The sequence below is a fragment of the Mesocricetus auratus genome, unplaced genomic scaffold, assembly GCF_017639785.1.
Source record: "Mesocricetus auratus isolate SY011 unplaced genomic scaffold, BCM_Maur_2.0 Super-Scaffold_4256, whole genome shotgun sequence".
NCBI classification, from domain to species: Eukaryota; Metazoa; Chordata; class Mammalia; order Rodentia; family Cricetidae; genus Mesocricetus; species Mesocricetus auratus.
This window is the reverse complement of record NW_024429182.1, coordinates 122,582,957-122,607,117: the sequence shown is the minus strand read 5'-3', so window position 1 is coordinate 122,607,117 and position 24,161 is coordinate 122,582,957. Positions and strand designations below refer to the sequence as shown.

Sequence of the window (24,161 nt, the reverse complement as noted above, 5' to 3'; positions counted from 1 at the left end):
TGTGCTTCTACAATATGATAAAACATTGCCAAATTAACATCGTAATTACTTGCCAATTTGTCTTCCCTTTATGCAGTTATAATTACACCGAAGTGTATTAAAAGAAGTAAATCAGGTAGCCCACATATTGTTGCTGGTTCAGTGCCTGGCATGGCACTCAGAACAAAGAATGCACGCTGTCATGCATGGAACCATTGTGCCTGGGAGATTCTGATGGGAGGAAGCTGATGGAGCACTTGCCCAGTGGCTGGGGAAGCAGAGGGAGCTAAGAGATTCTAGGCAGATGACAGTGGCTCACAGGGAGTAGAGCAAGAGCCTGATGGGATACATTTATTAATATATGATCAGAGAGGAGAAAGAAAAGCGACCAAGTTCCATGTGATCTTCTGGATCCGCAGCCCCTGTTCCCAAGCAAGGTTTGCTCTGGTACTCTCCTGCAAGCTTGCTAGCTCGCTCCAGGAATTTCTGATCGCCGAGGGAGGAGCAGGGGCTGGAGGAGGCTGTTCAGAGTGCCAAGCCAATTAAGGTTCGATAATAATAGTGCAGAGGCCTTTAATGAATACAAAGCGAAAACAATCATAAATGATTCATTGCTTCCTTTGCAGAGCTGATTGGCTTTCTGAGCGCATGCCCAGCAGGTGAACACTCCTGAGGATTCAGGCAAAGCAAGCCTCTGATTCTCCTCTTCTGTCCTGCTTCTTCGCCACAGGATATTTTACAGATATGGGGGATCTTGTCCGATATGAGATAGCTTCAGAGGTGTCCCAACTCTCTAAGTTTACCCTCACTAGGGCTACCCTGCATGGCTATGTGGGGCAGATGGGACCTGCTAGCTATACATTTTCTAAATGGTGTCCCCAGGGCTACATACATGGGTGTTAAGGCCTGACACTCTCTACTCCTTGTCTTATCCGGAGTGACTTTACCTGGCTGAACCGTATCTAACATAGACACCACACACCTTTACCAGCCCTCCTCCAGCTGAGCAGATCCCCAGTCCCCACCGTGGACCCTCTGAGCCCTGACCTAATGATGCCCCACAGAGTATATGGGGACTGTCAGCCAGTAGCATCCTGGGACAAGACTGTGTGTTCCATACACTTTTCTGAGCATTTCCTTGCATCACGTTGCCTGGCATTGGATGAGATCTAGACACCGACTTCAGAATACACAGGCAGACAGCTTGGCCTCTGCCTTTACTAGGAAGCAGGATTTTTCCCCAGCTGAAGTTCACCACGTCATCCCATCCTTTACCAAGGGAAGAGTGTATGGGTATGGTCACCGGGGGGTCACAGGCAAACCTCTCCAGCCGCTGACACTTACTGCTCACACCTCACGGGCCCTGTTCTCATCTCATTCTGACCGGCTTCTGTCTCCACTGGTAGACATCAGATCTCATGACGTTCGCCATTGGCATCCACGTTCTCCTCTCAGGGCGGCTATGCCTGCTCCCTGTCTCCCAGGCCTCCAGTCTTTGGGTTCCCCTTTGCTTTTTCTGGCAATACCGTGTCCATCTTCCTTGGCATTGTCTCTCTGTTCCCATGCTAACACGCAGGGACAACTCATGGCTATGTTTTCCTGTCTGTTCATGGTTTTCCTCCACTTCATCCCTACTCCCTTGGATCCATGGTATGCCCCTCCCAGGCACACAAGCACGTTGAGCTATCAAGCTGAATCTGGGCTGCCTGCTTGACACACTTGCCGTTTGAAGGCCGGGAGCTGTTCAGAGGTCCCTCTTTGGCATGGGCTGGAGCTACGCAGGAAAGCGCAGCATGGCGTGGAAGCCAGGAGTCACAGATCAGAATACGCTATCCCAGAATAGGCCTCTTTCGCACAAAGACTATTCTGAGCTGTACATTTGAAGATATTTACAAAATAGAAGATGGGACAACACAGAAGCCACCAGTTTTTAAACAGAAATTTACAGTCAGTGGTTCCTGCAGACCCAAGAATACTGGGTTCCAAGATACCACAAATATCAGACTCTACAGATGCCCGAGTCCCAGATTAAAAAAATAGTATATGTCCTATACACCTACTTCTGTATGCATAAAACCATGTCTAGATGATTTTATATCTAATACAATGTGACGCTGTGGATGCATTGCTTGGGGAATATGACATAACAAATTCTGTTTAAGTTGGGTGCAGACACAATTCTCCCTGATTATCTGCAGTTCACCGAAGCCACGGGTATGGAAATTATGTGTCTAAGGTCCCGTTGTATAAAGGAAATATTGTATTTATACTTAATGAGACATGAAGGCTTGCTTCATTGCTCAGACTGGCTTCAGATTCCTGGACTCAAATGATCCTCTGGCCTCGGTCTCCTGAGTAGCCAGGGCTCAGAAATTTCCATCTGTAGCAGTGTCTCCTTTCTGTACTAGGAAGATGAGGTAATGTAGAATGTGCCAAGTGGATCCAAAGAACAAATCCTTTGCTGGGTACACTTTTCCTGGTCACTTCCCCATCACCAGCTTTCCTGTATCCTAAGTCTGGATTGAAAGCTGCGTCCGTGTGAGTCACTCATTTCCCTGGGTAACCCCCATGTAACCCGCGGCATGTGCTATGAATACCCCTCTTGTTTCTGCATGTCCCTTGTTAGAAGGCATCTATTCCAGCTAGGGACCACAAAGGGCAGTGACAATCACTTCCCCTCCCCTGTGAACTAGTAGTGGCCCTCAGAAGGTCACTGATTGGAAGTAGAGCTGGACACAAGTAGTAAAGGGGCCAGAGACACAGGCTCTCCCTGGCACTACTCCTGGGCACCCACTGGGCTACCCTGCTGACCAACAGCACCTCCATGCTACTACTCCTTGTGACCCAATTCCTCGGGTCTCTCTCTAGGTCCTCCTCTCTGGTCGCCCTGCAGCAGAGCAAGCTCGGGGATATGATTTACGGATATAGTTTCTTGGGTTTTGCAATCAGTTCTAACTCTCCATGGAGCTAGTTCATTTACCTGTCATCTCACTCTTTCTAGGGCCTTCATCTGTTGTGCTCAAATGGCTCCAGTTTCTCTATCCAGCCCTTGTCCTTCCACTGTATAGACTGTTTCCCTGATCAAATCCTGATCAGAACCTAGCTTTCCTGTCATCAAAATGCCCTGCCTCCTTCACCAAGGCCACCATGCTCACAGAGCAGTACCAACAAGCTTGTTGAACAAGATGGCAGCAGAGAGCCGGCTTGCAAATTTCATAAGAACTTGTCCATGAAATAGGCTTGCCCAGGCCCAAAGTGACAGATGAATAACACAAACTGATGGTGGCTTACAAGAGTTGATGGCTGTCTAAATAGTTAACTGTTTCTTGTTTCATAGACTCTATCAGGTCAACATGATAGAAGACTGTACAGCTGTAAAAAAAAGTATTCTTTTGGTATGAAGTAAAGAGGCCCAACATAAACCCTTAGCTATAAATCTAGAACACAGGAGCAAAGTGGGAACCTCTAGGCACATTGAAAATCTGTAAGAACATATGAAGATATGAAATACAGAATACCCAAATCAAAGTGTTTTGAGCACTGACATGACTCCCTGAGTTATGCCATTCACTTGGCTTCATGGGACTAGCTGCAACCCAAATGCAGTAAATTCAGCATCTCTAAGCCCTCTTAGCCCTCCGTAGCTGTATCTCTCTCTCTCTCTCTCTCTCTCTCTCTCTCTCTCTCTCTCTCTCTCTCTCTCTCTGTGTGTGTGTGTGTGACATAACTGTGTACATGAGTGCATGTATCCATGTATCCATGCACGTGCATACAGAAATCAGAAGAGAACACCAAGTTTCCCACTCCATCACTCTCAGCCTGAACACCTTCAGATACAGTCTCTCACTACGGCTAAACCCTGTTGCTTTTGCTAGCCCGGCAGGCCAGTGAACACTGTAGGTTCAGCTGTCTCTGCCTATGCTGGCACTAGGGGTTACAGAGGTTGCAGGCATGTGCCATGCTTGGCTGTGCTGATTTGAGTTCGGGGCATTAAATTAGGTGTTGATCCTTACATGGCCCATGCTCCTCTCCACTGTGCCATCTCCCCAACCCATCAAACTTTATTAACATCTCATGATATACATGTAAAGACTATAAAACCTGTAAGAGCCCTCAATCCTAAATTACCACAAAGGGATTTCAGATAAGGAACACTCAACAGTATGCCTGTGCCTGTGACGGGCATGGTCTATTGTCAGGCTGAGAAGTGAGTGAAGAGAACACAAAGGATGAGGGAAGAATTCTCATGATCTGTCTTTTTACGTGACGGTTTAAAAACTTATAAATGTATTATCTATTTTCAAAATTAAAAACTCCATAGCATTAAAATAATAGAAGACACCAATGAATGTGCAGAAGCCCCGTCTGCAAGTTGTGCCTTGATCTCACATACCACTGATTTCAAATGAGAGATGTTTCTACCCCGTGCAAGAGGCAGGAACAAATAATCACAATAAAAGCTGGAGACCATAAATGCAAACCACTTATTCCCTAGGTCTTGGATGTGGTTTTTTTTTAGCTGATGAAGGAAAAGGCAAACACACTATTTTGACAGCTCATCCTACAAGAACAAGACACTCGTCGGCATGCTTTACAAATCTTGGCAAATGAAGTTGCTTCTGTTTTGTTCCTCCCATCACTCAGTACTGATGGGTCAGTTCTTATGAATGGAACAGAAGAAATGGATTCCTAGGGTGATGGATTATTTGTAAGTGTGTGGTATGGGAGGGGTGATGCCTTTGGTGGCAAAGCCTTGCTGTTAAGACTTGAGAGGCACGAGGCTAGCCTTGCGACTCTGGAAGCACTAAGGTACAAGAAGTGGCGACTGTTCCCTAATTTGCGGTCCAGGAGGGATTTTTCCAGTCTGATTGTCAAGACAAGCCAGGCTTCCTCCTGATTCTGCCTGGGAGACCTTCATCCTTCAATATTAATGTACTAATTGTTTCTATTCTAAGTAATAATGAGGTGGCATAGTGTCAGCTGTAAAAAAGCAGTAATAAACAGCAGAGGGCTGTGTGGAGAGCTTCGGTGAATCATGAAGGAATCGAGGCATAATGAGATGCTGTCATTCTCAGAGAAATGACTCTGTCTACCCTGGGCCATGTCACCCATCCATCGCCTCTTCATTATTAGGATCCCAGGGACAAAACCTGAGCTGGTACTTCTAGGCACAGACCTCATTCCTCATTATGAAGAACCCCAGTGACCTCCTACCAGCTCCTGAAAACAATGCAGGAAGAAAGATAGGCCCCCTCCTTTCCCTGCAAGATCACCAGATGAAAGATAATGGTCAGGAGGAAAGAAGCCAAGGAGAAGGCAAGACCCTGTCTACCTACAACCTTGCATATAGCACCAGGGGTGGGTGGTCTGTCTCAACAGAGCTGACTTCCCTCCTGCTGAGGGCAGCCAAGGGGCTGCTCTTTGGAGAGCAGGGAGGTCCACTCTGCATCTGTGACCACATGCGGGACCCGGATGACAGCAATGAAAGGCGAGGGTGTGACTGTAGGTTCCAGGAACCCCAGACCCTGTAACTCCCTTTCCTGTGCTCTCTCTCCAGATGTCAAATTCTGCCATACCGGTTCAAACATCTAAACACACTTATTACTATATTACTATTATGTAGCACCCAACCCTTGTGCAAGCTAGGCAAGCACCTTCTCACTGATCCATACCCCCAGGACACTTATGCAAGGATGTCCTTCAAGGCTTGCCCACCAGGCAAATGCCTGCTCACCCACAGGACAAAGGCCTGCCCTTGATAAATGCCTCTCTCTTTCTAGGCAGTCTCCCTCAGGACAAATTTCTATCTTAGGGGACATAACATCACAAGGCCACTAAATGATCTATCTAACCACTTCCTTACATTTAAACATGTTTCTGTCTAACCTCCTTTTAACATTGGAGTTTAAAAATAAAGATTTTCCTTATTAGAAAAGCAGTACATGATCATTTGGGATAATTCCAAAATATGCAGAAAATCTGAAAGAAATTAACAAAAACAATTTCTGAATTCCCAATGAGAGGTAGTCATCTATGGATATAATCAATGGCTTGTATAGGCATCCATCTTTTTCTTTGTGTTTACATGTACACATGTATGTGCATGCATAGGTCAACATGGACTGTCTTCCTCAGTCACTCTCAGTTTTATTTATGGTTTTGAGACAGGGTCTCTCACTGAATGTGTAAGCTTACCAATGTGGTTCCTTGGGGATCCTCCTGTCTCTGTCCTCATTTGCCTAGCACCGTGACCGGAGGCATACCCTGCCACGCTCTGTTGTGTACATGGGTCCTGGGATATCGAACCCAGATTCTCATGCTTGCATGACAAGGACATTACTGACTCAACAACCTCCCTAGTTCCTCAATCTTTTATTTTAAGATGATTTCTTTTGTGAGATTATAATGCAATTATATCATCCCCCCTCTCTTTCCTCCCTCTAAACCCTCTCATAACCCCTCCCCTTTCTCTCTTTCAAATTTATGGCCTCTTTTCTCATTAATTGTTGTTATTTATATATGATTAGGATTAACTTTTATTTACTTACATTTATATTTGTTAAAATTTTAATATTTTGATGATGTTTCCCCCTAACTCCTCCCAGAAGCTCCTTGACTGTCTGTCCACCCAACTTTATGTTCTTTTTCTCTTTCTTTCAAACAACCTACCCCACAAAAACACAAAAAAAGGAGAATCAGAGCAAACAACCAAAAAAGCAATTAGACAAAAAAAATGCCATATATATATATATATATTTCCATTTCTTTCTTTCTTTCTTTCTTTCTTTCTTTCTTTTTTTTTTTTTTTTTTTTTGGTTTTTGCGAGACAGGGTTTCTCTGTATTGTTTTGGAGGCTATCGGTCCAGCCCAGCCTTGAACTCACAGAGATCCGCCTACCTCTGCCTCCCGAGTGCTGGGATTAAAGGCGTGCACCACCACCGCCCGGCATATTTCCATTTCTTTACTGGAGGATTCTTCTTTCATGATCTATTGTTTTCTGATGTGTTCTTTCACTTAACAGAACTGTAAAGTTGGACTGAGTATTGCTTTTTTGTTACTTTCTTGTACAAGCTTCTAGAAAAGACCATAGTGTATTTTATGGCACTGGACCCAATTCACCTCTGCATCTGTGATACCTAACACAGGGTCTGAGATGTAGACGGTGTCCCAGCTGGTAAAACTCTAGCAGGACTTTGTTCGAGGTTTCCAAGGTACTTATGACATGCCATTCCTGGCACGAGCACAGATTGTTAAATCAGTGTTGGGGCTCTGAACCATGCTATAGGAGAGGCTTTCCTAAAAACTCAAGTCTTTGATCAGACAGGGAAATATACACAGAAGAAAAAGTGGCTGAGGCATGAGGTTGGCTGTTGGTGAGGACAGTGACGACAATGAGAACAACGGAGGTCAAGTTAGGTCTTAGCTGCAGCTACCTGCTACCCTACATGACTGCAGAACACCACTGGCTAGCTTCCAGCTTTCTCACAGAGGCTCAAATCTAGATCCACATATAAAAGCCACCAAGTCAAATGCTCAGGGTAATCTTGCCTAGGCCACCAGAAATGGATCCTTGGGGTGTGCAAGCCTAATCAGCATGCAACAGCTGCATGGGCTGCCAATGACGACAGGCAATTCCGACATTCCAGCGGGCACGCGAGGAAGAGTGCAACAGCTCTGTCTTCCTCTTCTGGAGACCTCAGCACATGCCTCACCTCTTCTAGGGCTGTACTGTCCTCAGGGGACACTTGGCCACGTCTAAGGACATAGATGGTGGTCTCATAAAGTTGGGAGAAAGGACTGTCTACCTCAAAATACCATCAAGGCTAAGGTGGAGAAACTGTCTATTACAACAGTGGTTTCCAAACCTGGTCACATACTAAGAACACCTGAGAGGCTTAAAAATCACATGCCAAAAATAAGAAGAGGGGCGGGGCTCAGACCCTATGTTGTAAAAGTCCCCAGGGACGCTAAGATGTGACTGCACTGTGAGGCCTGTAAGGTGGCATCGCCAGTCCCCAGCACGGCCCGTGGTGGGATCTTTCTCCTTTCCCAGAACCCATTTTGTGCTTTGTTTGAGCAGCACTCATTAAACATTCTGTGACCCGGATGGGGGTAGATCAGCCATCTGTCATTTATACCCTACAAACTGCTGTGCATGGCTTATATTGACTTTTAACCTATTGGTGGCTAATAAAAGCTGTTTTTCCCTCGAGTCAATTATTCAGGCCATTGGACAGGTGTAACTTCCGGCATACAGACATGCTTTCTGCTTGAATAATTACTTTTGAAAGTGAAAGGTATGCAAACAGCCTGCACAATATATTCACACCAAAGGAGGCTGATAAAATTAATTCCGTCTCTTTGTCATCCCTCCTCACCACAAGCAATGACAAGATTTAGAAACGGAACAGCAAATGCAGGCTAGAAACCCACTGTTATCGCTTGAGAGATAAAAGAAGTTCAAAAACCAACAAAAAAACCCCAACTAAGACCATAAAAAAAGTAAAGATAGGGAACAGCGGATGCTGACAGGGTTTCATTAGCATCTCAATGATCTGATTGGCTGTCTTGTTTGCATTGTTTGCATCTAACACAGGTCTGGGGTAGACTTTTCATGGGTCCTGATAGTGTGTGTGTGTGTGTGTGTGTGTGTGTGTGTGTGTGTGTGTGTGTGTGTGTGACACATATATATCTGGTAATACCTGAATAAGGATAAGGATGTACCTTGAAATTGGAACTATCCTGTCTACCTGCTTGCTGGCTGCTGCCCAAGAGTGTTCCCTACTGCCCACTGGAGTCACCTGTTTTAGGTTGCGTGGGAACACCCAGGGACATTTGGGGAGTCTGGGCATTTATCCAGAGCTCTATCTGGCAAAGGTTGTCGGGGGCATAACCCCTCCCCTGAAACCTGGTGAGGGACTGAGGGACTGAAGTAAAAGAGTCATTGGTACAGATGAGCTGTAAACTTGTAGGTGAGAATAAGTGTGGTGGAATTTGGACGGGTACACACATGGTCTTGAAATAGTGCTGAGGTAGGAGGCTGCTCTGTAGGAGCAGGGAAAGGACAAAGAAAGTTGGGCCCCAGTGGGCAGGCAAGACAGGGTCCACATACAGGGGAGACTCTTCTGTATATTAGCAATGGCATGTACAAAGGTCCAGGGGCAAAGGAGAACTTGGATGCGAGTAGAGTTTCACTTACAAGTGGCTAGTTAGGAGACAGGAAGAGAAGAGGCTGAAGTTGGAGAGGCGTCAGGGCAGACATGAAAGCTAAATGTACTGAGTGTGAGCAGTGTGCATGAAGATGTTGTTTTGTGTAGAAAAAAAAAAGGTCGGCATCCTAAAAATGAGAGGCAGGGTACAGAGAAAAACTCTGGGTTTGGTGCAGAGGGTCCCAGAATTCCAAGCATCCCACTGTATGATCCTGGTGAGCTAACACAGGTTTGTATGGAATGGTCATACACAGCCCTACATGGTCATTCCTTCAGACAGAGATACAGACAGGGCGGAAGGGTCCAGGAAACTGACAGGGAAGGGCTGAGCCCACACTGAGATAGCCTGCTCTCCAGAGACAGGGAAAGAAGCCATGGAAAACGGAAGAGGCGAGGGGGGGCTCCTTCACTGGGGAAGAGTTGTAATGACTACCTGGAGCCCAGAAGGTAAAAAGCTAAAAGAGGAGGGGGAGGGGCGAGGGAGAGCAGAATCCCACAGCAGGAATAAAAACCGTTGGCGTTTCTTCACAGAGATTTTAAAGACTCAAATTGCCTTTTGCTCATTTTTGGATGTCGCCCTGAGAATCCTCTTGACCAGAGGCTATGTCGTCACAGCTACAAGTGAAAAAAGCAGGGGAGACCCGTCATCTGGCCTGAACCAGGCTCTCAGCCTGCAGCTCCTGCAAGCTCTGCAGCGGGCTGTTTTAAAGGCTCAACTACTACAATGACCCAATGCAAGATGAACAGGACTCAGTCTCCAAAGTCAGGGCACCCAGAGGCCTGCCTCAGTGGTCAAGGGACCCCATGGCCATTCTGGTAGGTATGGTGAGGCTCCAAGTTGCAGAGTGGAGAGCAGGTGTCCAGGGAATGAGTGTTAAGTCCTGAACTCAGCCTGCTGTCCTGGAATGGCTTCCACAGCTGTTCAGTTTCAGCAGCCACAAGTGAACACATGGCTTGAGCAGGCCGTTATTCAACAAAACCCCTAAGCATGCAAGATCAGAGGCAATCGTAGAGTCTTTAGGTTTAGGTCAGTGTGCTCCTAGAATAAAAGGCCTGTTGGGTCTTAGGACAAGGCTATGCAGACTCACTTAAGGGTACATCACAGGACAGTGGCTGAGGCTGTTAGTAGAACTCTCTGGATATTAAAATGTCAATGAAGTTGTTCTCATGAGAAATAATAGCTTGTGTTTTTATGTGAATCACTCTCCAGGTCCCAACCCCCTTTTAATATTTACTTCTACTCGCATAAAGAAATTGCTTCATCATGTGGTTTATAAAACTGGGTCCTCCCAGCCCCCAATCGGCAGTGATTTATTTTCTTTATAGAAAATGTTAATAACTGGCCAGGAATCTGAATCTTAAAAGCATGCAAGAATGAAATCTTTGAAAATGAAAACAAATGATTCATTTTTTTCTTCCTTTCAGGGAACTGCTACTCTTTAGGATGCAGGAGGCAGGCAAGGAGGAAAGAAATGACTCTGATTAGTTCCCTGAAAGCAGCCCCCGGCATGGGCCTTTCCGGTTCCATCTGCACATTGTCTGAGAAACTGTGAAGTACTTCTGGGGTAACAGGGTCCCTAATGCAAGAAACCCAAAGATCAAAGACAGACACTTTTAGCAGATTGATATGGCAAAAGGGACAAATGCATCCAGGAACGAACAGGAGTCTGGGGACTCAAAGGCAGGAACTCCAAAGGGAGAAACAAGAAATCGTTTCAGAGTAGCAGGCATTGGAATAGGGTATTGAGGGGTGAATAGGAGCTGTCCAATTGGAGCGAGAGGAAGCTGAACAGTCACCTAGAGGCAGTGGTTCTCTACCTTCCTGATACTGTGACCCTTTGATACAGGTCCTCATGTTGTGGTGACCCCCAACCATAACATTACTTTTGTTGCTACTTCTTAACTGGGTGCTATTATGAATTGTAATGTAAACATCTGTGTTTTCCAATGGTCTTAGGTGACCCTCATGAAAGGGAGTTTTAACCCCCACAGGGGGGGGCACGCGGGGGGGGGGGCACACGCCGGGGGAGGGGGTGCATGGCCAGGAAGGGAAAGGAGACATCTGGAGACATGAGTTGACGATGCACATGAACCAGGCTCAGGGCCCTACAGGGCAGCACGGGGAAGGATCGTCTGAAGTGGCTATAGCGTGCACGGCGTTAGAAGCGGGCAGCCCTGGAGACTAGCTGGGTGACACACAGGTCCAAATGAGAAGTGGGACAGCCTGCGCTGGAGCAGTGGCCGCACCCGCCCTGACAAAGGACAGGTGGAAGAGGCGCCGGGAGGCGGGAGCCACAGAACCCTGCAGCGGGTCACTTGGCACCAGGCGTCCAAACAGAATGCAGGCCATGGCAGGCTGGCTGCTGGCTAAATAACAAATTCATGTGGGGGGGGGGAGAAAAAGAAAAACCGTGGTGGGAAGAGAAAAGTGGTTTGGGGCATTTATCTGGGAAGACAGAGGCAACGGGAACAGGGCAGGGGTAAATGAGGCTGAGCTCCGGTGAGCCTCAGGGTCTCACATCTTCCCCATGTCTACTTAATTCTGTGGTGGGCAGCTCATCACCACACACAGCTTTATTCCCGGCCACCTTTTCTTGAGTACCTTGTGCCACAGTCCCCTTTCTAGCTATACATATATACATACATACACATCATATACATACATACATACATACATACACACATATATACATACACACACATATATATATACATACATACACACATACACACATACATACATATACACACATACACACACACACACACACACACACACACACACACACACACACACACACACACACACGTGTCTCCCTTTGATTTTTACTTTCAGCCGCTCCGGGAAGTGTCTCACAAGCACATTTGACTTAGCAAAGGTCCCAGCAACTGCCCTGTCCTGTCGTCACCCTCCCGGAGGCAAAGAACAGCGGCAAGAGAGTGAAAAGGGACAAGCCTGGACTCTAGCCGGTGAGCAGCTGTGGCTGCCTGAACCCTACCCTCTCCCCTGCAGCCCAAGGTTTCACTTACCGTGCTATTGCAGCCAGCAAAGCAGGCTGACAGGTAGGTGATGCCGTCGGCCCCACACACTGGGGTGAAGGAATCCGTTTGGCACTCACAGTTGCTGTTGCACGGAGAGTAGGGGTCGAGGGCCGAGCCACGCGCTGAGCTGGGCAAGAGGAGGTAAGGGGCCTTGTTAGGAGCTGGGACTGCTGATTGCACTCGGCTGAGATGGGCTTTGAGGTGTCCTCACTCAGTGTGATTCCCTGCTCTGCCCACCCTGGCCCCGTTCCTTCTTCCTGTGTCAGTCCTGGCTGACCTGCGAGGCCTGTCCAGGACCGCTGCTAAGAGCCCACGCTGCTGTACCGCTTTAGGTCTTCTATCAAAGTGAGGAGGAAGACATTGTTTTGTGATTTGTAATCATGTGTCCTTTGAGCTGATGCCAGGTGGGGCTTAGCTTAGGGTCAACCACTCGGGGACACTTTTCTAGGTGTCTGCAGTCTGCCCTACCCCATAACTCCTCCTACACTGCTGCATGCCCCCCCCCCACCTGTTTCTCCCTCTCCTGCATATTGGATGCCCAGCCTGGCTCCAACAGTCACCCTCTGATTGGTTTATTATCCCAAGATACATAATGAATGCTAGGGTGTTTTATACTTGCCTGTGCATTACAAAGACGCAGCTACCAATAGCACACAAACTGGGGGGACACCGGGGGAGCCCAGTTTGCATCCCCAGAAGAAGGAAGTGACTTTGGCACCCCTATTTTTCTGCTCTTGTCTTAAGGGTACTTCCTGATAACATGGGTGATACAGAGACCCCTGGCTGTTTCCATCATGCTCTGTTGGAGGAATCCTATGCATCACTTTGTCTAACCCCATAAACTTTATCAAGAGGGAAATCGAGGCTGGACCAGCCAATTATTTGCCTAAATGGATGTAGTGCGTGAGTGTTGAGAATGAGTTACAACTGGGTAGTGTGACCACGGGGGCCTTGAACGTTTCATTTGTTTTTCATTTTTACAGCGTAGTGTCATTGCCCTGTGAACTTGTGCATGTGATTCTAATCACCGTAGTTTACTGCTTGTGAGCTGAGCAGCCCACAATGAGGACTGCTTTTCAGAGTCAAATGCAAGCCAGGGCAGGCTCTGTGTGTGAGAAGGACCAGGGCTGCCTGAAGTGCACCCGGGTCTGTGGAAAGCTGCCTCCCCCTGCTCACTCTTAAGGGGTGGCAGATGATCCCCAGATCTACCCAGTCTCCAGGCTCCTGTACTGTGTAACCTGAGGGTGTTCTGACTGTGTAACCCGAGGGTAGTCTGACTGTGTAACCCGAGGGTAGTCTGACTGTGTAACCTGAGGGCAGTCTGACTATGTAACCTGAGGGTAGTCTGACTGTGTAACCTGAGGGTGTTCTGACTGTGTAACCTGAGGGTGTTCTGACTGTGTAACCCGAGGGTAGTCTGACTGTGTAACCCAAGGGTAGTCTGACTGTGTAACATGAGGGTAGTCTGACTGTGTAACCCGAGGGTGTTCTGACTGTGTAACCCGAGGGTGTTCTGACTGTGTAACCCGAGGGTAGTCTGACTGTGTAACCCGAGGGTAGTCTGACTGTGTAACCTGCAGGGCAGCCATGGTGCAGCATGTCTGGGCTAGACTCCACACCTCAGTGTGATCTCAAAGTCCCAAGAGGAAAGGAGACACTGGACATAGCAAAATACAATCCCATAATTTATTTGAAGAGCCATTGCTATGGGGACTCTGGTCCACAGCCCTGGGGTAACAGCCAGGGAATAAGAAGAGATACCATAGCAACCGGCTGGCCCTGCTCCCCCTGCTCCCCTCCCTGTTTGCTTCCATCCCTTCTTCCCCCCACCACTTAAGCGTGCTCACCAAGGGCCAGACTCAGTAATGACCATGTGAGCTGGATGGCAGCTTTGGACTCATGTAGGAATTATTGAAATTGATTCTTTTATTTCAAGCCGAATTTTGAAATAAGGTTTACTTTTATTTTCTATCTTCACATCATTCCGAAGTCAAATGTAGTGGACTGGAGAGTGAGCGACTAAGCTGCTCTCGGGACTACCTTGCCACGGTGGAGAAAAAGGTCAACTTTCAGAGGACAGGCAAGTCTTCCGACTGCAAGGAAGAAGCTAGCTAAGGCCTCCTGGGCTTCTCTGCTAAGGATCACTAGTGACCAAGCTGGCTCTATTAGCCTGCAGCAGAGAGTCCAGATGTACCCAGGCAGGGCTGAGCTAGCTATGAACCCACAGAGAAGGCAGCTCAGGTGTCCCTGTGCAGGGCTGAGCTAGCTGTGAACCCACAGTGAAGGTGTCCCTGGTATCCCTAGGCAGGGCTAAGCTAAGAGTTTAGGTACTTACTTGTTTCCATAGGGAACAGTGACGCCAGCCACAGGACCCGTGTCACAGCCCAGGAAGAGGAAGGAGACGTAGCAGGCCGTGGACACTAGGTTGACAAGCATGGCCATCCGAATGGCCCCCAGAGCAGACAGACTCAGCTTCTTCACCAAGAGGCCACCCAGGAAGATGCCCAGGCAGGCACAGGGGATTGCCGTCATCCCTGAAGGAGCAGAGCAGTGGGGTATGAATAGCAGAAGAGGGGCCGATGGACATTAAGAGCCCCGTGACATCGTGAGACGACAATGTCTTCATGAAGGGCCTTATTTCTGTCCCCAGAAAACAAGGGGAGACAGATTTGGAAAAAGTCAGTCATTGTGAGCCAAAGTGCACACAGCTTGCACACTATCTAAGAGGATGTATGTGCACAAGCAGATGTGGGTCCAACTCAGAGCTGAATTTAGTAAACTGGGGACCAGGGTGTAAATCTAGGAGATTAAATATTGGGGAGCAACGATGTAGTCTCTGCATTAGTAATTTTTTTTTGGTGTTTGGTGTTATCCTATAGACCAGGCTAGCTTCAAAACACTTGGCAATCCTTCTACCTCAGCTATCCAACTGTTCAGATCCTACCCAAGTTCAATTTGCTGTGAATTGTGTGTATGAATATGTTTGCATGAATGTGCACATATGTGCCTGTGTTATGTAGAAGCCAGAAGACAACCTTGGCTGTCATTTCTCAGGCACCTGTTTTTGAGATGCCATCTCTCTCTTTGGCTTTTTTCCCCCTGCATTTGGTTTCTGAGTGTGGTACTCAGATCCTTAATCACCTTGACACATGAGCTTCTCCGTGCATATTTGCAGTGACCAGCAACTGTTTAGGTAGATAAAGTGATTGTCATGCAAGCATGATGAGTGGAGTTCAGATTCCTGGAAGCCACATAAATGCCAAGTAGGCCTGGTGGTCCACCTGTAATCTCAGCATGCAGGAGGCAGAGATGAGAATCTGGGTGGGGACAAGCCATTTAGCTAGACTAGTAGAAACGGACAGCTCCAAGCTCAGCAAGAGATTCTACCTCAAAAGATGAAGTAACAGAGGACATCGGCATCAACTTCATGCCTAAACATACATTCCCACACACTTATACACACTTATACACATGAACATACGTGTATTCACCACACACACACTGAGAATTTTCACTTCCTCTTCTAGTGAGGCAAGGATGGTTCATAGGCTCCAAGGCTGTTTAAGCCAAAGGCTGCAGTGCTCACACATCTGTGGAGGACACCATTTAGCCAGTTCTGCCACACCTCAGGAAGCAGTGTCAATCAAATCACTATGTTCTTCAGCACCTGGTGAATAATTGGGGAGTATACAGTCTCTCTCTCTCATACACAGAGCTGTCTCCTAGGCAGCAGGCCCGTAACCTGTTCCCTAGGAGTCTCAGAGATCCAGGGCACTGTGGGAGAACCAAAGGACCCTGCTGTCCCAATCTCCTCTTTGCTATGGCTCTATTCTGATTCATTTCATCTACAACTCGGCTCTAAATTACTAAGTGTCATTTATCTACCATGTAGATTATGCATGGCCAATTTTCCAGTCTAGGCTGCCTCCTCCCTGCCAATCAACCAACCTCCAGGTCAATCGACCACATCAACCAGCTGGTATGTGCTGAGGGAATGCAAATTAAGTTTTCAAATTAGAGTAAGAAAGTATAATCGGAAAGGTTTAGCTCGCCAAGACACTATCCTGGCCATGCTTTAACAGATGCAGACCCGTGTGTCACTAACTGCCTTTGACATCTGAGCTCAGTTTCCAGCCTTTGGTATGAGTATGGATATCATGACCTTGTCCCGTGTGCCTCAGTCCCCGGTCCATGCCACTGACCATTCCAACAACATCCACTTTTCCTACTTTCTCTCCCTGGAAAAGTTTAGGTGCCCAGGGTGCTGCGGTCATTGCAGGTACATTGGTTCTATTCCTAAGGACACACTTGTCCATCTTTTCTTGGCTGGTCTTCCCCTCAGGTAACGTGGAAAGGGGATTTAAGATTGTCTGAGAATCTGGGGCAGAGGACATGACTCAGTGAATAAAAACCTGTGGTACAGTGAAAGGACCCTAGGTGGGATCTCAGAAGCCAGGTTAAAGCTGTACAGGTAGTAGCCCACGCGTAACTGCACACTTGGGAGGATGGCCATGGTAAGCTGTCCAGCTGGACTAGCTGGCACTGGGGAGCTCTGGGTTCAGTATGGGTCTCCTGTTATCTCCAGGCAGGATTCCTGTTTCCATGGCTTCTCTAAAGCTTCTGGGTTTATTTTTGCCCATCCTGTTTCTTGCTCTTGTCTTCTATCAGCATGAAGTTTCCAGGAGGAAGGGTACCCTTTGGGTCCCATCCAGCCCATCCCAAATCCCAGTGCCTAATACAGTACCCTGTGCCGGTTGGCATTCAGGCATCCCTTTGAGAATGAATGCATCTTCGAGCAGATTGGATCTGTGTGAACAAGCCTTGGTGACAACATGCCCACGCCGGGAGAGCATCCTGGGCTTTGTTTCATTTTTCTAGTTGAGACAGTGGGGGTGTCACCTGGTGATGATGGTAACCATGGCAACAACAGGATTTCAGCACCTTTTCTCCCAGTCACTATTAGCTTCCCCTTCCCTTCTTCCATGATGTGTGGACATGTCCTTAACACCACTGTCCATTGCCAGCACTTCTCAGGACCAAAACTTCATCCTCATTAGATTAATTTATGCAGATTGAGCCCTTTTAATCTATACTCATAAATCAATGTCATCGGCCCCAGGATGGTCTACACTGCTCTTCTCTGAACTCTGACCAATTTGCTGATGACTTTGTGGATGGCCCAGAGCCTTGCATGCATAGATTGTGATAACTGCATGCGCACCATCTTCCGGGAGTACAGGAGCTATTCTGAGAGCATCTCCCTACATTAGCCTCCCCTAGTGCACCCTGCCCGCCCCTCCTGCAGTGGGCTCTCCCTAGTACACACTGACTGGGTCTATGCCATCGCCCACACATCGGGACAGGGGATGCCTGCTACCTGCCTGCCTGGAGAATGTGAAGAGGTCCCACCCGCCTCCCCTCCCACCTTGTTAAGCACTCTAACAGGCAGAAATCACTGGGAAACAAACAGATGCGAGGTGACAGAATTGTTTTTCTGACTTCTGCCCCAGAGACTATTGATTTGTCTGTCGATAGAGAAAGCTTAGGCATTTGTTCCAAAATAGGACCTGGCCCCGAAGATGCGACTGGGTGAGGACAATCAAAATGGAAGATGTGGCGACAGAGACACCAGGAGGTGGCAGACAAAACCTGGGGAGCTGGATGGCCAAACCCCAGATCCTAGAGACAGCAAAGGCTACAGCTTACATTACAGGGAGAGGTGTTTTTCTCCTCCATCCTACAGGTATTAAAAAGCTGATGGCACGTTGCTGATGCTCTTGCCAAAGAGTGGGTGGTAAGAATGACTAGTGAAAAGGCGGGGGGGAAGGCTTGCATTCCCCAGAAGTTTTCAAGGAGAAAAAGCTATGGTATATTATCACGATGGTCAGGGTTTACATTTCTTTCTAAACAGAGATGTGAAACACACAAAGACCACTCTGGTGAACTTTCCAATATGTAAACACCCGCACAGTCAGCACTCCGGTCAGGCACAGAACGATTCCAGATGCTTGGGGCTTGAGAGTACTTGATGCTCCGTGCTTTCATAAGAGCCAGGTGGAGGCGCACACACCTGGAACCCCAGTGCTGGGCTGTAGTGAGACATGTGGAGTCCAGCAGCAGGCAGGCCGGCAAGCTCAGCCAGACAGAGACTTTGCATTGTAAACTACAGTGGAGGGGACTGAAGAAGACATCTACTGTTCATCTCTGGCCCTCACGTGTACCTATATTTACATGCACATACAACACACACACACACACACACACACACACACACACACACACACACTTGCAGCTCCCTAAGAGACTCCTAGGTACCTCCCACTAGTTCTAGCCTTCAGAGACAACTGAGGCTCTAGTGTCTTTTATCTTAACTAACAACTCTTTTTTTTTTAAGTCCCATAAATACATTCTCTTTTCGTGTGACATATTTAAACTCATATTCATTTACATGGAAGCCTGCGTGAGAGTTCGTCCTTTCCCAAGCTGTGTGGTATAGAATGAACAGTCTATCGTTTATTTACCCATTCTGCTGTAGACAGACATTTGGGCTAGTTCCAGTGTGAGATAATTATGCATAAAACTGCTCTGAACGCTGTTATATATGCATATGTAAATGAGTGGACCTAAACACTCGATTCTGTTGGATAAGTGCCCAGAAACGGGACTGATGGATCACAGCACAGGCATATGCTGAGCCTTAATGGATGGTGCAAAAGCTGCCCGAAGCAGAGGCTCCATCGTGCATTTCCATCACGGTGTGGGCTCCCATTCCTCTGCATCCTCCCCAGCACTGGGGCTCGGGGATATCATCGGCTAGTGTGTCACAGCGCCTCCTTAAGGTTTCAACGTGCACTTCCCTCACCACGATGCCAGCATCTTAGTATTTATCGGCTATTTCGTGATACAATAGGAATTTCTCTCTCTCTCTCTCTCCTTTTCTGTGATGTATGTATATGTATGTATACATGCATGTGTGTTTGTATACATGCACAAGTGTACATGGGTGTGTGGAGGTTGAAGTCAGATACCTTTATCTATGGCTCTCTTTATCTTTTTTTCCCTCAGTATATGTTTTTATTTAAATTAGAAACATGCATGCTTCACATGTCAATCCCAGCTCCCTCTCCCACCCCTCCTCCCTTGTCCCTCCACCAGCTCCCCCAGCCCCCCACCCAACCCCCACATCATTCCCCAGGGAGGGTGAGGCCCTCCTTGGGCCCCCCATGGTCTCCAGAGTCTGTCATTTCATCCAGGGCAGGACCTAGGCCCTTCCCCATGTGTCCAGGCTGAGAGAGCCTCCCTCCATGTCTCCACTTTAAGTTGGCATTTTATTTTATGTGTATGGGCATCTTGCCCGCATGCATGCTTGTGCATGCTAGATGCCCATGGGCCAGAAGAGAGCACTGGATCCCCTGAAACTGAAGTACTTAGCAATTGTGAGCTACCATGTGGGTGATGGGCATTTAACCTGGGTACCCTGAAAGAGCAGCCAGTGCGCTTTACCTCGGAGTTGTCTTTCTAGCCCCTGCACCTTATGTTTTGAGATGGGCAGCTCCCTGAATTCAAGAGTTTAGCTATTGGCCAGCCTGGCTGGATTTGATGCCTAGCACCCACATGGTGGCTCACAGCTGTGTATAACTCTAGTTCAGTGGGATCTCACGCCATCTTCTCACCTGCAGGCACCTGGAATGCATATGGTGCAAGCATATCTTTTGTTTTGTTTTGGTTTGGTTTGGTTTTTACGAGACAGGGTTTCTCTGTATTGTTTTGGAGGCTGTCGGTCCAGCCTGGCCTCTGCCTCCCGAGTGCTGGGATTAAAGGCGTGTGCCACCACCGCCAGGCTGGTTCAAGTATATCTATTCAGGTAAAGGATGCATACCTAAAATAAAGTAATACATCTTTGGAAAAAATAACTCCTGGGGTTCTAGAAATAGTTCAATTGGTAAAGTCCCTGCTGTGGGTTTTATGTTGCTAAGATCATTCCTATAGTCTAATAAAAACTTATTAATCTTTTAAGATGGACTTTGATGGTTTTATTCTCTCATTATGTGCTTCAAAATCTCCCATTCACACAATCAAGTGACTTCCTGACCTCTCACAACACTTCCTATGTATACCTCCTATCTTTGTTCTTTATTATAGTATGTTTTTGTTTTAAATTTGGTATTATTATGCCTGTGTGTGTCATGGTGTCATGTGGTCAGAGGACAACTTCAAGAGTTGGTTGTCTCCTCCAGCTGTGGGTTCTGGGTTTTGAACTTGGATCATCAGCCTTGAGCAACAAATGCTTGCCCTGTTAAGCCATCTCACTGGCCCTATAATGTGTTTTTAATATTTGCCTCAAATCTCACTCTGAAATTCCTTGTGTAGAAAGGTCAGAGTATACCACACTGCTACTGACTTAGCATAGCCCTGGACAGTCTTTGGATCTCGGTGCACTCTTTGAACATTTGGGTATGACAGGAGGGCAGAGACCCACTCACCGAGCAGTTGGTTGGCAGAGGAAGTGGTGAGGTTAAACTGCTGTTCCAGGTACTTGCCCAGGAAGGCAGCGAAGCCAGCCACCACAGCAATCTCCATGCAGGCAGCCAGGACGATGCAGGTGAACACCGGGTTTGAGAGCAGATGCTTGGTGACCTTGGGGATCACTGTGGGGATGGACAGAAAGCAAGGTCAAGGCCACAGGAGTTGAGTGCCCACTCTATGACCTCATTAGAGACCCCTGCTTGATGCAACAGAATCTTTATCCTGTAGGTCATTCGCCACTGTGAGAACTCTGGCTTCGAAACACACACCAACATCCTGCAAAGTAAACCATCTTCTACTAAAGCAGGCCACTCTACCTGGCTTCTTCAACACCACAACTGCAGGGGTTCACACGAGATAGTCAGGCATCTTTTAAGGAATTACAAGATTTTTTTTTCAATCCCTCATTCCACTCCAGAAGGAAATCGGTTTTGGATATTTTTTTTCCTCAGATGAAACTGTAACATATATATTATAAATTTTATAAATCAAAATATTTAAGCATATGTCCATATGCACACTATGTGAGCAATATTTAGGACTATGTGCTATATGTACAATAAATATGTTTAATGTCACCAATGTCAAGAAAGAAATGATGCTCTCATCCTTTACAAAAAATCTACCTCACCACATCCCTGGTCAGCTCTCTCCCGCAGGGCCAGAGCAACCCGCGGGTGTCTGAGCTACCAACCTTGACTTGATCACACCCTACATAGTAATTAGTGAGATAAGCTTGGAGTTTTTAACTGCTCAAATGTCCACAGCAGGGAGTCTCTGGCTTATGGTCTGGTCCTTGAGTTTGTGGTCTACTTGGTGGTACTGGGATAGTTCCAGGATGCTCTACCCTCCCTCCATCCCCATTCCCAGACCTTGATCCCCTCTCAGCTGCATCCACATCTAATGCTAGGTCTTTTTCATCTAGCAATGCTCTTCTCCCAAACCTTTACCACACAGGTACCCTGCCGCTCAGATGGGCTTTCCTCTTTGTCCAGCCTAACCTGGAAGAGGCTCCCAGACAGTCGCAGGTGCTTAAGGCCTCATGACAGCTGGCTTTAGTCACCATACACACGGACACTTGTGTACCATGTTACATATCAGCAGGGCCCGACAGTGGTGTGCAGAGGCTATATGCTTCCATCCCATTTACCGCACTCTATTTTCCTTACAACGCGGTTTCATAAGCCACCGAAACTCCCTCTTATGTTGGTGCTTCTCAAAATCGGAGATTTGCTTTTGCACTTTGAAAACGAGTGCATTGATTAGGTTTCCAGTAATTAGAATCCTTGGCACGAGGTCTTCAACCAGCTTTCCTCAATTACGCTGCGCTGGTGTATCCTGGATGATGCTAGATCAGCCCCATCTTTTCAGCATTGACACCTTTGCTTTATTTACTTGAGTGTGGGTGAGGTTCGGGGGCGGGGTGTGTGTGACTGCAGATGCATGCGTGCCAAGCATGCATACGGAGGTCAGCCTTGGGTGTCAGTCCTTGCCTTTCACTTTGAGACAGTCATCTCCTTGCTGTCTTCCTACTACATATGCCAGGTTGGCTGGCCTGCAGAGCTCCTGGGGATTCTCCTGCCTCCACCTCCCACTTCCCTGAAGTTACATACTTATGCTGGTTATCCAGCTTTTACATAGATTCTGGGGATTCAAACTTAGGTCCCGAGACTTGCATGATAAGCACTTTTATCCTCTGAACCATCTCAGACTCTACACAATTATGTTGGAGTCTCTGCTGGACACCAACATCTATACATGCTCAGATCTATTGTACAGAACAGTATACTATTTGTCTGTAACTCACACCCATCCTCTCATGTACCTTAAGCCATTTCTACACTACTAACATCAAGTACAAGGTGGAGGCTATGCAAGTCGTTGCTAGAGCCCACTGTGTAGGGGATCATGATAACGACAAAGTCTATACTTGTTCAGTTCAGATGCAGTTTTCCGTGGAGTGCATTTCAATCAGCAGTTGGTTAGGTCTGTGGATGCAGAACTTACACAGATGGAAGTCAGTGGTATTTACAAAATAATTAACCAAATAGAGCTGATTCATCAAGTGCTATGGCTTAAGACAAGTAAACTGATTTCAAGTAATGTGAAGAAAAAAAGCTTATGCAAATCATAAATAATTCTCTATAAACAGTAAGGATCGAGGTGGAATGTAGGTTACAGCAAACATTGTTCAAGTGCTGTGCTGTAATTAGACTTGGGGCTGGCTGGGAATGGGGCTCAGGTGGTAGAGTAGCTTGCCTGGAGTGCACTCAGCCTTGGGTTTCATCTCCAGGGGTACACAAAACAGCTGTGGTGGCGCATACTGGTCATCCCAGCCCCTTGGAGGTGGAAGCAGGAGGATCAGAGTTCAAGGTTGTTCTCAGCTAGGGCCAGCCTGAGATGCAGGAGATGCTGTTTCACAGACAAGGAAAGGAGAATTACATTTTGCTATACTCATATTAATAACAAAAGTGAGGTGTAGTGGCTGCGTGTACTTGTTTCTCCCTGTGCACATGAAAATGATCACACACTGAGATGCATGCAAAGTTAGACTAAGTATTAGAAAAGCCCAAAACAGTGTCTATGGCCATATAAAATAAACAGGTGGGCTGAGAGCCCAACCCTGAACTCCAAGGTGATGAGTTAGCCAGCTGTCCCAGAGAAGAGAGCTAATTACACAGGCTCAATTGCATCTCCTAGGAGACGAGACCTCCAAATGGCTCATCTAATTAGAATAAAATAATAATAGGAGACACATAAGTTTTTAATAACGTTAACAGACAAGCTCAATGCATCAAAATGACAGAACAATAGACCAGGGACTGGCAGATATACAAAACTTAAAATTTATCATCTCTGGGAAAGATATCAAGTTTCCAAAGTGAAACTCTCCAGAGGTGGTGGGGGGATTTAAGGGTTTAGTTATAGCTCAGTGCTGGGCCAGATGACTGGAGGCCCAGGATTACTGTGGACTGAGCCCTGGATCCGACACCCAAAGGGACACAGTCAATAACCAGGGTTGGTGGCCTCGGCTGTTCTACTTGTGCTTCTGAGGCTTTAGGAAGGCAGCTTTAAGACACACACACACACACACACACACACACATATATATATATATATGTCAAAACTTTATAAAGAGTATGAGCAGAGATGGTAAACAAACAGCTTCAAGTCCTTGGGCTTCATGCCATACAACGTGTTTAGAGTTTTCCTGGTCTTTATGGGCACGGCGTGTGTATATTTTACATGCCTTTAAACATTTATGGCAATCTAACTTTTCAGAAGTATCATTTCAAATAAATGCCCAGGAGTGTTTGCTTTTAAAATCTGTGTCTAAATGTTAAAAAAAAAACTTTCCTTTGTTAAATCCATATTGTTTTTAAGTGCTGGGCAAATATTCAGAGA

At 47.0% G+C, this 24,161-nt stretch overlaps 1 protein-coding gene across 3 annotated transcripts in view; it reads right to left on the bottom strand.

Moving 5' to 3' along the window:
* Slco3a1 (solute carrier organic anion transporter family member 3A1) overlaps window positions 1-24,161 on the bottom strand; it is a 284,425-nt gene that overhangs the window by 27,494 nt on the left and 232,770 nt on the right. For all 3 annotated transcript variants that reach the window (XM_040730201.1, XM_005084540.4, XM_005084539.4), the window contains 3 exons: window positions 20,714-20,878; window positions 14,566-14,764; window positions 12,219-12,357 (listed from right to left, as the gene is read on the bottom strand). In XM_040730201.1, coding sequence (XP_040586135.1) covers window positions 12,219-12,357; window positions 14,566-14,764; window positions 20,714-20,878 — 503 coding nt within the window. The remainder of the gene's footprint in view (window positions 1-12,218; window positions 12,358-14,565; window positions 14,765-20,713; window positions 20,879-24,161) is intronic.